Source organism: Etheostoma spectabile, chromosome 11 (assembly GCF_008692095.1).
Source record: "Etheostoma spectabile isolate EspeVRDwgs_2016 chromosome 11, UIUC_Espe_1.0, whole genome shotgun sequence".
Taxonomy (NCBI): Eukaryota; Metazoa; Chordata; class Actinopteri; order Perciformes; family Percidae; genus Etheostoma; species Etheostoma spectabile.
In genome coordinates, this window is record NC_045743.1 from 23,789,826 (window position 1) to 23,804,768 (window position 14,943).

At 40.1% G+C, this 14,943-nt stretch overlaps 1 protein-coding gene across 1 annotated transcript in view; it reads left to right on the top strand.

Annotated features, from left to right (window-relative positions):
• The first annotated feature begins 2,161 nt into the window (after positions 1-2,161).
• The window catches only part of tmprss3a (transmembrane serine protease 3a), a 28,690-nt gene continuing 15,908 nt past the window's right edge, over positions 2,162-14,943 (top strand). The window contains exons 1-8 of the mRNA XM_032530386.1: positions 2,162-2,174; positions 3,119-3,174; positions 4,142-4,376; positions 6,291-6,404; positions 8,942-9,058; positions 10,800-10,923; positions 12,367-12,486; positions 13,403-13,449. Of these exons, the coding sequence (XP_032386277.1) occupies positions 2,162-2,174; positions 3,119-3,174; positions 4,142-4,376; positions 6,291-6,404; positions 8,942-9,058; positions 10,800-10,923; positions 12,367-12,486; positions 13,403-13,449 (826 nt within the window). The remainder of the gene's footprint in view (positions 2,175-3,118; positions 3,175-4,141; positions 4,377-6,290; positions 6,405-8,941; positions 9,059-10,799; positions 10,924-12,366; positions 12,487-13,402; positions 13,450-14,943) is intronic.

Consider the following 14,943-nt stretch of genomic DNA (forward strand, 5'->3'; position numbering starts at 1 on the left):
ACTTCCCAAAATATTACAGGCAATGGGGGAGGGGATTGATGTGAAGCTTCATGTGAGTACAATACAAGGTTATTATAGTTTACTAGAACTAGATTAAAAACTAAAAGTAGGTATAAAAGAACTATTCGCAGAAAGCAGGTGGACAGTGAAGCCACTGGACGGTGTCCAGGCAGTGCCCAGCAGCTTTCTCCCCCTCCCTCCTGCCTCCCCACACACACTCCCAGGACAATTTAGGGTCACACAAGTATGTAACCCTACCCACAGAGTGGGAGGTGTACGGCCACTCGATCCCCATTCCGAGTGGCAGAACTCACCTGCTCAGGTGTCTCATAGAACCAAAGTGTAGGCACAGCAGGAGGGCTGCCATTAGGACAGAGAGAGGGGGAAAGAAAAAGGGGAAAAACAAGAGACAAGAAACTAACAAAGAGAGAGGGATATTGGGAGGACATGGTCTTAGAAAAAGCGTATTGAGTGTGGACTATGGCATGATGACGAAAAGCTTCGTGAAGACCAGTACGTTGGACATAACCCAGGGATAGAACTCAAGCAGGCTTTTTCTTGAGGATTCCTGTTGTTTTTCCCTTTTCCTCATCATCTCTTCTTCGCTTACTTCCATTCTCTTTGTCTTTCCTCCATTAATGTCCTCTCCATCCATCCGTTTCTCATCCCATTTTTTGCAGATCCCGCTGCCAACACTGCTGCTGCTGACACAGCAACTCAGCCAACAGTAAGTGGACAAAATATAGTCAATAAATAATAAATAATTGGTGCTGGAACCATTTAGTTGAAAGACAAAAAATTCTTTGTATTAGATAATTTTGAATTGATTGAATATTTTGGGGGTTGGAGCAGTTGGTTGGAAAAAAACGAGACATTTGAGAACAGCTTGAGAAAATTTGGATGTGCACTTTCTTTTTATTTATTTAACATAGGCTACAGCGAATAAAATCACACATAAGAAGATGGCTAGATGTTACAATTATATGGGGTTACTACTAATCATATACACTCTGTCATCTACTGCATGGATTAACATGGGAGGGATCATTAATGACTGCACTTCCCAGAGCTGGGATGCGTTCAGGCATCCACTAGAAAGTTGCATTGGCACACCCAGTGAACAACGGTCTGTATACTAAAAACATAGGCTACGTGTTATATAATTCTTTACTTAAATAAAGAATAGATGTTTATACAAAATAAATTACCTTTACCATTATGAGGTACCTCCCCCCGCCGTGGGTGTACAATTGCGTACCAGCTACAAAGAATTGGTATAACAACTGGTAGCATCCAGACTTTTAAAAGCTTTGAGATCAGCACTAGTGTATGGGGATACCCCGTTTACCACATAGCGGTACAGATCGTGTGGGCTGAAGACGGCCAGACTCTGTGATTTAGTGAGGTCCGTGAAAACGGAGGGAGGAAAGAAGAAGGTAAGGGTTGGTGTCCAATCCTGTAATCTTGTGAGCACCTACCACATGCCTTACCTCAACCGATAATGGCACGACAACTTGTTTTTCAATAGAAGAAGCCATAAAGAAAAATATAGTATTATTATTACAGTTTATTTAGTGTTATTCATTTTAAACTAATGAAACTTGCCGCTCATCTACTACACTGTTTAGCTTGTGCTTCCAGGGATTCTGTCGTCCGTCATGGCGTCGTCACGTGGTCGTGGTCACGTGTTTGCAAAGGGTGAATATAAACCCCTGCTATCATACATAAGCAACGTTTGGCCACCTAAGTCATGCTAACCACTTGGTCATTAGGCAAAGAAGTCTTCCTGCGGCAGGGAGTAAAGGAGAGGGACCAACCAATCCGCTGCTAACTAGCTAACTAGCGATTGGCTGACTAGCTAGTTTGCTAATTCCACCATGCATTCATGCGTCACTGATAATAAACTGAACAATGTTGTCACTCGTCTAGTTGTCTCGCATTGCCAGACTTATCTCCACAGCGCTGCGGTTGGCTAGTCCACACAACATATACCTGGACAGGAGGATAAACAGTCGTGGGTTGTTTGCTTTCAAAATAAATAAATCACATCGTCTTGGGCGGCACTAAGCTCCAGACGCTTCAGATGGCCAGAGTTGTAAACTGCTGTGTCAAATCTCCCAGCTGCCTGAATTGTTCACATGCTACGATTGGCTAGGCGTCCATGCTCACGCAAGGTAATGGAACCCGATTCGTTCTGTCCCCTGACCAATCAGTTATCCTAACCTTAACTACTCAAGGTTAATGCCTAAGCTTAACCAATTAAGCTGATTTGTAGGGTGGGTCTTGCCTAGAACTGCAGTGGAATCCATAAAAAGATTATAAATAAAGGGTCCAGTTTCCACTGTTTTTCAAGGGACCATTAGCATTAAGCGTGTACTTGAATTGACTGTCAATACTACGGTACTTTGTTGCGTGACGTATTTCCCGAGAGGCTGCCTTATATATATTATATTTTATTATATATTTTGCTAGCACATTTGTTTCAGGGTCTAATAAAGGTGCTGGAGATCTTAAAGCTCAAATGGGCACTGAAAAACCTGATCTTATTACATTTAAAAGCTTTTAAGTGATATTTAGTTGAAGCTGGATTTTGAAGATGACACAGAATAGGTCAAATAGATTATTTCATATTTGTTTATTTATTTGAAAAGAGAACTATTATTTTGTTTCAGGTTGTTACGGATTATTTTTAATTACATAAGTCAGTTATTACATATGTTTATTAACCTCTGAGATGTCTGAATTTGTGTCTCGAGGCCGGCCGAGTGTCCTCTTTTGTGGAAATCAAAATATGGTCACCGTACATTAAACAATGTTGTAATATGCTGTTAATGTTACTCACAAAGCATTGGCATGAGCTACTTGTCACCGTAGCAGTAATGTGAAGCCGGATCAATCGACATTGAAATATCATATCAATAAATTAGGTCTCTGCTGTTTGACTGTGTTGCGAAGTGGCATGTAATGAAAAAGGATGCTGTGTGGCAGGAAAAGCTGTATTACGGTTACTAAGTATAATTCTTTGACATTGTATGATATCATTAAGTGTATCCTGTGTTTTGAAAGAAGTTAGAGTAACTAGTAACCTCTAGTCATGTTTCCCTGGCCACCTGTGCAGAATACAGGGTTGCGGCAGAGACATTTGGTGTCACCGAGACACCTGTTCACCGATGTGTATGTGTGCTCAGACTTGCTATTCAAGTTGTTGACACAATTCATCAATTAACCCGACGTGGCTGAGGTACAGGCAATAGCGTCAGATGCCACAAGTGTACAATGCACTGGATGGGACCCATTTCCCGATCTTTCCCCCATCTGAAGGATACTGGGGACTATAGTCATGTGAGACATGTTCACTACATCACAACTTATTCAACAAAGCTGTTTCCATCTCCTATTTTGCGCATTAAGGTTTTTTCAGAAAAGGCAAAAACCACTTCAAGCGAGTGCAAAAACCTTTTCTATCAACATTTTCTAATGCGAAACTTCAAAATGCACATAAAAATACATTGATGGGAACATGACTACTGACAGGCGGCCAAACAAAATGTCCCGTGTCAGTGAAATAAAATTACAGATTTCTCTGGGTTTGGACAGTGTTGGAAACATTTGGGATAATGTACCCAACTCAACAATTTATGTGATATAGGAATAGTCGTTATTAGACAAAATACCATTCTGAAGAAAAATCTTGTTTAGCAGCTAGCAGTATCAAATCAGAATTTCCTTCAGGATAATAAAGTTAAAATTGAAGAACAACTAACAAATCCCAACATGGGGAGCCACAACCTTTCCAGGCATAGAGTCTCATGATTTAAGATACTAAAACATGTAAAATCATACAGTCTGATATTGTAGCTTGCACTGTTAACAATTCTCATAACAACCAGAGCACAGCAAAAACACCTTCCTTATTACTGGGTTAAACACGATGGTTAAACCAAGACACTGCAGTATTTGCGCTGGAAGTACAAATCAACCTAACAGTCATACATTTGATCCCAAATGCATCTTCAAAATGTTGGATAAAGTCTTAATAGTTGTGTCTCTGCTATCACAATTTGCTCAGTAGATTCTTCTTTTTTTAATTAAATTCTCAGTCGTCATACTGATAATTTATTTTTCTATTGCCCCCATTTAGGAACTTAAGACAGAGGCACCTGAGCAGTCGGACACCCCCAGTATAGAGGTGGTTTCAGTGACGGAGGAAGACCTCCCCACTGTTGAGACCCCCAACACACTGAACGTCAGCCCCCTGGGCGACTTTGCTACTTACTCTGAATTGGAAAACGGATCTGCCAATCTCGAAGAGCCCCAACATCTGGCTGCACCCAGCGCGACCATGCCAATCACCAAGGTGCAGCCATTTATGCACGGTGAGACCTGGTGATGTTCTTAATGCTACAGCATGCAACAATGGATGTTGACATTACTGCAGACAGGTAGAAATACAGTAAGATCTGCATGGAATTTAAGATGTGTGCTGCCAGAAATACTTACTTGAGCACCAAATGTGGATTAATCTGCAGATGAAAATAGTCCCAAACAAATCTGCTATTTCCTCATGTTTGAGTAACGTTTTTTTTAAACTACAGTGACCAGCTGTTTGAGGAAATTCCTGAGCATTTTTAGAAAATGAAAACATCTAAAGTATTTGTGACTTGTCTTTTAAGCATTGCTGTTATCGGTTCCATCATTTACACTTTCAAAATGACAGAAAACTAAAAAATGGCATCTGCAAAAGTGAAGGCACACTGCAGAGTTTCTAGCATGCACCGCCCCCTTTGGAAAGCTGAGACCTGACAGTATCATGGATTGTTCTCAATCATCGTCTGGAAAGACCAGGTGATGTCAATCTTAAGGTTTTAAATGCCCAGACTCATCTGACCTCGCCCCAACAATCAGCACCATGGCTTCTTCTTAGCCGTTGTCTAGAAAACTGACACTGAAAATAGTTGACGCTCACAAAGCAGGAGAAGGCTAGAAGAAGATAGCAGATGCCAATATCCAATGTTCTGAATGTAATTAAGAAATGGCCGTCATCAGGAAAAGGGGAAGTTAAAGCAAGATCTGGAAGACCAAGAAAAATATTAGACAGAACAGCTCGCAGGATTGTGAGAAAAGCAAGTCCAAACCCACATTTGACTGCACAATCCATCTAGAAAGACCTGGAGACACTGGAGTTGGTACACCATTCCACTATAAAGAGATACTTGTACAGATATGGTCTTCATGGAAGAGTCATCAGAAGAAAACCTCTTCTACGTCCTCACCACAAAAATCAGCATTAGTTTGCAAATGAACATATAGACAAGCCTGATGCATTGTGGAAACAAGTTCTGTGGACCGATGAGGTCAAAGTAGAACTTTTGGTCGGAATAAGCAAAGGTACGTTTGGAGAAGAAAGGGCACAGAATTTAATGAAAAGAACCTCTTTTCAACTGTTAAGCATGGGGGGGGGGGGGATCAATCATGCTTTGGGGTTGTATTGCAGCCATTGGCACAGGGAACATTTCACGAGTAGAAGGAAAAATGGAATCAATAAAAGTTCAGCAAAATTTGGACGCTAACTTGATGCCATCTGTCAAAAAGCTGAAGTTAAAGAGAAGATGGTTTTTACAAATGGATAATGATCCTAAACACCTCAAAATCCACGGTGGATTATCTCAAGAGGCATAAACTGAACATTTTGCCATGGCCTTCACAATCTCCTAACCTCAACATAAATGAAAATCTATGGATAGATCTTAAAAGAGCAGTGCGTGACAGACAGCTCAGAAATCTCAAAGAACTAGAAGACTTTTGGAAGGAAGAATGGGCGAAGATATTACAAGGTATTAACTCTGCAGGGTGCCCAAACATTTGCAGACGCCATTTTTTTGTCTTCTGTTATTTTGAAAGTGTAAATGACGTAAATAAATCTAACTTTTTGTGACACGAATTTCTAATCTTTCATTTGATGCCTTTTGGAGATTTTTCCATCTTTTCTTGGCTTCTTTATGCACATTAATGCAAATTTTTATCGGGGGTACCCAAACTTTTAAACCCCACTGTAGAGTGCTACAGATCAAGAAGGGACCAAGAGGTTACAGCACTGAGGTCCTCACAGATCCTATCACTCTGATTTTGAACACTACATTTCATATTTGTATTTATAAATTATAGAAATCACACATATAATTTCAGCTTTTTTTCTGAAGAAATTTCCTCTTGCTGTGTGAACTGCTGGCAGCTCATGTTGTATGGTATTTAAACAGTGTAGATGTTCATAAACTATTTTTCCTCAATAGAGGATGACTTGGAGAAAAGCTGGAAGAACAGAGTGCTGGCCCACCGCTTGGAGCTGCTGATCGCTTTGTGCCTCATCGTGGTGGTCTCTCTCGTTCTCGGCATCGGCCTTGGAGGTGAGGATCTCAGTGCTGTGTGAACTTTGTTCATTTGGCTTTAATGGAGCCACTGTAGCATGGACTGCCTTTGCTCCATCAATATTTGATGTGGTCCTGTTATACAATATAGGTCCCTCCCACACAGTGCAGTCAGAATGCATGAGCTCACTGACACATTGTCTTCCACTTCCAGTCGTAATGTGATTGTCAGTTAAGTCATTGTCAGATAAAGAAAGACCCCATGTGGTGTCACATTCTTTGAAGTCCATAACTGGTGGATGTCTCAGCAGACATTTTATATTTTTTTCTTCTCATACACTCTTGGACCTGCACTGCCGCTAATACTTTCATCTATGAAGTTGGATCACCATCACATGTCAAGAGATAAATTTAAAAGGTTGAAAGTGAAAATATTGTTTCAAAACTGGATTCAACTGGAAACATAAGATTCAAACATTGGTTATTACATTTTGAAATTCTGAAATAATCTTTCTCAATGTTTGCAGTGCAATGTATTCATGTTTAACACAATCCTTTGGAAGATTCGATTACATTTTTTTAATTTATGAGATTCAACACATTTAGGAGATTCAAATATGCTCTTTCAGCTTTGCATTTGGGGATTTCTGACAGGGTTTAGCTGGAGAAACGACATGACACAAGTCAGTGCTTCAAGATTTCAAAATGTCCTTTCAACCTTCAAAATCTTAGTTTTAATGTTTTGATATGTGACAATAATCTAAGATCATATGCTTCCTGTTTTGAAATGTTTCGGCTTCAGTTTGGTGGCTTTAATAATGAACCCATAATGATTCCACTGTTAGGCATAAAGACCTGTTATGCAACAGAAAAATGGTCAATATTAAAGAGGAACTCAACTCTATTTTTGCACTGTACACATATCATTGGGATATTTGGGATCATTGGATTGGGATATTACCTCACTATGGATTATTTATTTCCAGCAATACACATGTTGTTGATATTATACTATTGTGAGTAATTTATTTCTTTGACACATGATCTACCATAGCGACAAGGAAATATCTGTGAGATATGTAAGAGTGGAACTAATCAAAACCCTCTAAGAGGGTCCGACTCAGTGAGAATATTGTGACTAATAATATTAAAAGCAGAACGTGTATGTAACAGAGCTGGAACAGAGACCTCGTTGGCAGGGCTGCTAAACCTGGGATCACTCGAGTCTCAGTGCTGTGTTTAGTCAGAATAAAATCCTATCACCAAATCTTATTTTGTTTGTTGCTTCTGCTGTTGTGTTTCCTGAAATGTTGTATATGTTGTAGTGTTTTGTGAAATGTTGTAGTGTTTTGTGAAATCCTTTCATGTTTTGACTTTCAGGGCCACCGTATATAAGCCTGTTTGAGATGGGCATATTATTTATGCATGAAACCATACCAAAAAAATCAAAGGAAAATGTTTTTAACTTGTAGTCGTAGAGTTACTGACCAAGCATATTGAGCTTAAGTTAATAACATCTTTTCAAAATATGGAAGAAATACTGTAGTTTTCCTTAATTCTTCTTTAACCTGTATCACAAAGCAAGTTCAACCTATACTGTCTTTCTGAGACTAACATTGGTGACCCTGGAGAACTGGTATCATGAAGCTGGTTATCAATTGGCCCAGGTAACTCTGGGTTTGTTAGTCCAGTTGTAACCGTGGTCATGTGACAAAGGAGTTGTTAAATACAAGTGATATTATCAAATTATTGACATTAAATTAAATTAAACTGGGATACCCACAGCGAAATATGGGTAAAGCGGGAGCAAAGAATGATATTCACCGAGGTGAAATGTATAGATGTTTTTTCTCCTGATCTGATTGGTTTGCAGCATAGGTTACCAAACTCGGGTGAAGTGAGCCAGCTTTGCGATACCATAAAACCTAAAAGCCTAAAGTAGCCACTCATCTCACTTTGTAATACTGGCCCCTGGAGAGGTTGACCTCATGTACTGTAAATGTTCTCATATTCTAGTCTTAACGATGCTTTTACATAGCACAGGAACTATTCACCATTCACTCACATTCTTACGCTGTGGCCGAGGCTGCCGTACAAGGTGTCACCTGCTCATCAGATACACACTCACTCAACATTTACACTCTGAAGGCGCAGCAGGGCAACTCACTCACTCAGCCGTGGCGTAGCACAACATTCTGGGCCCTGTAGAAAGGCATTCTCTATGGGACCCTTATTACGTCCACAGCTATTCTTTCTATCATCTTTTTGTGTTCAGTCCCCTTTCCACCCCTAGTACAACATCCCTGATGGGAAGTCACAGTGTAATTCTTGATGCTACTACCGGACAGAGCCAAAGTAAAAACCAGTGTAGACTCTAGAGCATATTTAAAACTATTGTGGACCTATTACGCTGAAAAACTTCATAGCAATTTTTAAAATTTTGGCAATGTCGGTCTGCATGCCAGTCCACCAATTTGATCTGCACCGAGATATGTTGGATATTTTGCCATGACACTTAGTGTGACATTTTGTTTGTGTGTGTGTGTGTGTGTGTGTGTGTGTGTTCGTTCCTACAGTGGGTTTAAGCTGTGTGGGGAAGTTTCGTTGTGGTTCATCCCCTAAATGCATCAGGCCCTTGTCTCAGTGTGATGGAGAGGTGCACTGTGACAACGGAGAGGACGAGCTGGGCTGTGGTGAGAGTGAGACACACACATAAACACTTGCATACATAGTCATAGATCAGTCAGTCAGCTAAAGGGCCGATAAAAATGTATCTAAAATAGTATATTTAACTGATGACATAATACAAGCATGTGCCAGCTGCACACATATCAGTATCATGTCTCAATGAAAACCTGCAGCATTTCAATGTGTTACATACTGGATAAAATTATATTGGCCTATATACCAACACTCTGTCTGGTATTAAAATTCTGATATCTATGTGATGATTAATATTATTTTGTCAAATTTATACACCAATTTCTGGCCAATGTTTTTGGAAAGCCTTTATTTCCTGCATTGAGGAGTAAATCTCTACATATGGGCGCCCGCTCTACCAACTGTGCTATCCGGGCGCCCTATACACCAATTTCTAGTGTACTTTTAGTTTAAAATAAAAAGCAACATTGTAACAAACATAAGACAATTAGGTACCAATGGATAAATGGTCAAATATACAGTATATATATTTGTAAATTGACTTAGTAGTGTCAGCTTGTAAAAAGTTACTAAATGCTTTCTTTTGTTTTTTTAAAGCATGAATACATTTTTTTCATCTACATTGAACTGAACACTCAAAAAAGTACCTGCTCAAAATACAAAAGAAAACAGCACCAGTGACTAAACTGCAAACACTAGAAATGAAACTAAATCTAATTTAACCAACAGAAAATGTAGTTGAACATGGCCAACTAACGTTAGCTTTCTTCTTGCTTTACCCACGACCTACGGAGGTAATCGCCGACTGTCGCTCACTAGATGAGCATCTGTATGCTTGTTTGCCAATCTTTTTGGTGGATTTAACGTTATGTAATCACTTACAGTTTGTCCCGCTGGCTGCCACCACGTTAATTATTACCCTTGGCTGCAAACCGGTAACAGGTTTATTGTACATCATTTAATGCTACAGTTTTATTAATGTTACACTGGGTTTGAGAGTCCGGGGGATGTTTTCATTTACAGCAGTTTTCAGTCTGTCGTTAGTTTTTGACCTTTCTGCCAACCTCTATATAGTCTATATCGACGACGGTTTATTTACGGAGGTTCCGCTGGATGTCACTTCCCTTCTGCTTTCTTTGTGTTGGCATTCTTACGGAAGAGAATTAGGGTCACTGGTGAAACATTTATTGAGTTTGGACTTTATTCTCAGAATTCTGAGATTAAAGTCAGAATTCTGAGATTAAAGTCAGAATTCTGAGTTTAAAGTCAGAATTCTGGGATTAATGTCAGATTTCTGATAATAAAGTCAGATTTCTGAGATAAAGTCAGAATTCTAAGATTAAAGTCAGAATTCGGACTTTAAACTCAGAATTATGAGAAAATAGTCAGAACTCAAATACATTTTCACCAGTGGCCCTAATCCTCTTCTGTACGGTCAATTCGGTCGATCATATTTATCTTTATATTGAATCAAATTCTTATTACGCACTCAACATTAATTTTAATTACAAAGCTCACATCCCTACATGCATATGTTCCACCAAAACATGTTCCTTCCCGAGGCGATTCTGCAGAGGAACTGTGTCTAGCGTCCAGCGCTTAGCGCTGCCCAAGACGATTGTGATTGGTTAAAAAAATTGCCAATTAACCAGAGCACGTTATTTTCCTATCCACCTATGTGGTGTGGACTAGCCAGACCTTCTTAGCAGCGCTGTGGAGGAAGGTTTGGCAATGCAATACTACTATCTGTATAACTCTTTGTCTGTCTGTCAGTGCGTCTGAGTGGGAGGAGCTCGGTCCTGCAGGTCCAGAAAGGGGGAGTATGGAGGACGGTGTGCTCAGAGGGCTGGAACAACTGGCTGGGGGTTTCTGCCTGCAAGCAACTGGGATACTCCAGGTTGGTCTTTCTAAGCTCCATCTGCATGATCTGGTGTGATGGGAGATTTTATATTATTTATAGTGTCAAATTACAACAGAAATAATCCCAGGACACTACATAACTCTTAATTGTGTGGACGGTGTCTGCCTCCCAAACCCAGACTGAGAGCTGGTTCCACAAGAGAGGAGCCTGATAGCTGAAGGCTCTGGCTCCCATTCTACTTTTAAAAACTCTGGGAAACACAACTCTGCGTTATGGGAGCGCAGTGTTCTAGTGGGGCAATAACATTTGTGTCCGTGTCCCCCTTTTTTCGGCTTGTTGTCTCAATCTGGATTGTTCACATCTGTCCAAAGTAAAATATTTTAACAATTATAAGATTTATCCCCAAGTTTTGTAGAGACAATCATGGTCCTGATGGCGCAACTCAAAGACATCTTTAGTTATAGAACATCTTTATTATAGTTTGCACACTGCAGACTTTTCACATTGGCACCCGCGCAAGCAAAGTATTTCACACAGTGCTGTTTTCTGTCTGAACAAAGTCTTATTAGACCGCAAATTGAAAACCTTCTGTCATCATGAGAGGAATGGGAAAATGAACTGCAATGGAAACCAACTCTCTGTTGTGGACAGGGTATAATTGGAAAAACTGGGTCAGATGCTTTTTAATATCTGCACCTACAAATCCCGGGGGTAGGCAAACAGCATGCTGAAGAGGCCGTGGGACAGACAGAGCAAATCATTTTCATGTATTTTTTGGGAATGCACTGGGATACATGAGTGTTGGACGACAATTAGAGATGGTATGGAAAAAGTTTAGGGAGTTGAGATTGACTTTTGCTTTCAGAGTCTGTATTTGGGCAGAAAGCCACACCAGCTAATAGGATCTTCTAAACTGTACATATTCAAGATGAAGGTCTTTGCAAGTAAAAAGGGGGGCAGCCACACTTGTAGACTGGTTCACAGCCCCCACTGTTTCTTTGCCACATGCACACCTTTTTCTCTTGCTTTCTTTTTTCTTCTCTGTAGGATGGATTTAAACTATATTGTGTTAATTGTGGTAATCATGTACAGCATGTCTATGAAAAGTGTAAAGTTCAATAAAAAAATAAAAAATAAAAGCGCTAATGATTAAAGGGTTTTATATGCACATTATAGGGAGAATTTGAATGTCCGAGCATATCAATAGCAAAAAACCTCACATAGAGACTAGTTGTTATATATATATATATATATATATATATAGAGAGAGAGAGAGAGAGAGAGAGAGAGAGAGAGAGAGAGGGTGATCGACATGCAGCAAAGGACCTCAGGTCTGAATCTAATTCACGGCCACTGCATCGAGGAGTAAACCTCTATATATATTTTCAAATATGAGTCTAATTGATTTTCAGGTTAAAATGTAAGAAACCGCCTCATCATCAGCTGCACGTTGTGTCTGTATTGCTGTGTGTCTCTCAGGTACGTGGAGTCATTCTTTGTCTCTCTGAACTCCATTGAGCAGGACCTTCAGTCCAACCTGGTGTCCATCAACCTGAACCAGACACAGATCATTAAGATCCAGAACGCCACAGCCTTCAGGTAGAAAGCACATTCCCATTGGAATGAATGTAAAAGTGTGCATAACTAACTGTGCTAATCTTATAAATAATCTAAAGCAACTCAATGCAATTTTTGCAATTGCTCCTGTGGGTCGTATTTCCTGCAACTGCTAGGGGCGCTAATTTGTGAAATGCTCCTGTGGGTCGTATTAGAGGGTAGGAATAAACAACCTATGTAGTCGTATGGTTTGGAGGACTTGTTGCATTGTTCCCTAGGAAAGCTCAGGGAAGAGATGTGCGCTGCTTTTAACAGTTTTAGTCATCCTTGTCTTCTCTTGCAAAACCAAAAAAATACAGTTTGAAAACACTTCCAATAAAGCATAATGTGACCTTTGTGTCCCTTGTCCACATACGTTCAAGATTGCTGTGTCGTATTCATCTCATTGTGTTACGCCAAAGCCAAATGGGCTCATTAGTGCTGCTACAGGCCGGAGGGCTGAAAACACCCACTGTTATTCAAGGTATCTTAATTATTATTAAGAACTGCATGAACCCATTCACATTTCCATAACAATTAAATAATGTTATTATATTTTAAGAGCAGCGCACAGCAGCTTTCCTATGACTTTCTATGGGAATCATCGCCACTAGTGGTCAGAAAAAGTGTAACCAACAAGTACAATATTTCCCTCAGAAATGTGGTTGAGGAAAATAATGTGTCACCAATTAAAGGTTAAGGGGTTAATGCCAGAACCTTCCAAAGTACAGAACATAAGTAAATGTCCTCAGCTACTTTACTTTCCACCTTGCTCTCAAAAATCTTCACTATATTTAATAAGTGTAAGTGTTTGAGCCAATCTATGATATATTCTTCTACATTGTTTCCTGATCTGTAAAGTCACTACTTCTCCATGTTTGTTTGCTTTTTGTGACGTCCACTTCCTGTGTCACCACAGTAAGACTGAGTGCAGCTCAGGGAAGGTGACCACTCTGAAATGTCTGGGTGAGAAGATGGAGTCAAGAGGAGCACATGTGCTCTTGCATGGCATGCAAATGTGTGTGTTTCATCTGTGTGTGTGTCTTTGTTAGGATATGAATGTGTGTTGCTACTACTTATTTTATGTTTATGTGTACTGTAACATTTAGCTAAGAAGCTTATATATACACTACCGGTCAAAAGTATGGGGCCACTTACAAATTTCCATTCCACTCGATGTTAGACAGAATACCAGCTGATCTGACTGGGGGGCTGATCTTTAATGCAATATCTACATTGCCCATTATCAGCAACCTTTCATCCAATGTTCCAAAGGCCCATTCTGTTCACTAATCTGATATCATTTAAAAAAAACTAACTGAGAAAACATTGGAGAACCCTTTTGCAATTATGTAAGCACATAATGTAATTATGAAAACTGCTGCGCTGGTTAAAAAAAACAATGCAACTGATCTCAACTGGTATTCTGTCTACAATGGAGTGCAATGGAAATTTCTAAGTGACCCCAAACTTTTGACCGGTAGTGTATATATATATATATTATTATATTATATTATATATATATAACACTCAGCTAAAGATTTATTAGGAACACCATACTAGTACTGTGTTTGACCCCCTTTCGCCTTCAGAACTGCCTTAATTCTACGTGGCATTGATTCACAAGGTGCTGAAAGCATTCTTTAGAAATGTTGGCCCATATTGATAGGATAGCATCTTGCAGTTGATGGAGATTTGTGGGATGCACATCCAGGCACAAGCTCCCGTTCCCCCACATCCCAAAGATGCTCTATTGGGTTGAGATCTGGTGACTGTGGGGCCGTTTTAGTACAGTGAACTCATTGTCATGTTCAAGAAACCAATTTGAAATATTCGAGCTTTGTATATGGTGCATATCCTGCTGAAGAAGCCATCAGAGGATGGTACATGGTGGCCATAAAGGTGACATGGTCAGAAACAATGCTCAGGTGGCCGTGGCATTTAAACCATGCCCAATTGGCACAAGGGCCTAAAGTGTGCCAAGAAAACTCCCTCCACCATTACACCCACCACCACCAGCCTGCACAGTGGTAACAAGGCATGATGGATCCATGTTCTCATTCTGTTTACGCCAAATTCTGACTCTACCATCTGAATGTCTCAACAAATCGAGACTCATCAGACCAGGCAACTTTTTCCAGTCTTCAACTGTCCAATTTTGGTGAGGTCTTGCAAATTGTAGCCTCTTTTCCTATTTGTGGTGGAGATGAGTGGAACCCGGTGGGGTCTTCTGCTGTTGTAGCCCATCCGCCTCAAGGTTGTGCTGTGTGGCTTCACAAATGCTTTGCTGCATACCTCGATAGTAACGAGTGGTTATTTCAGTCAAAGTTGCTCTTCTGTCAGCTTGAATCAGTCGGCCCATTCTCCTCTGACCTCTAGCATCAACAAGGCGTTTTCGCCCACAGGACAGCCGCGTACTGGATGTTTTTCCCGTTTCACACCATTCTTTGTAAACCCTAG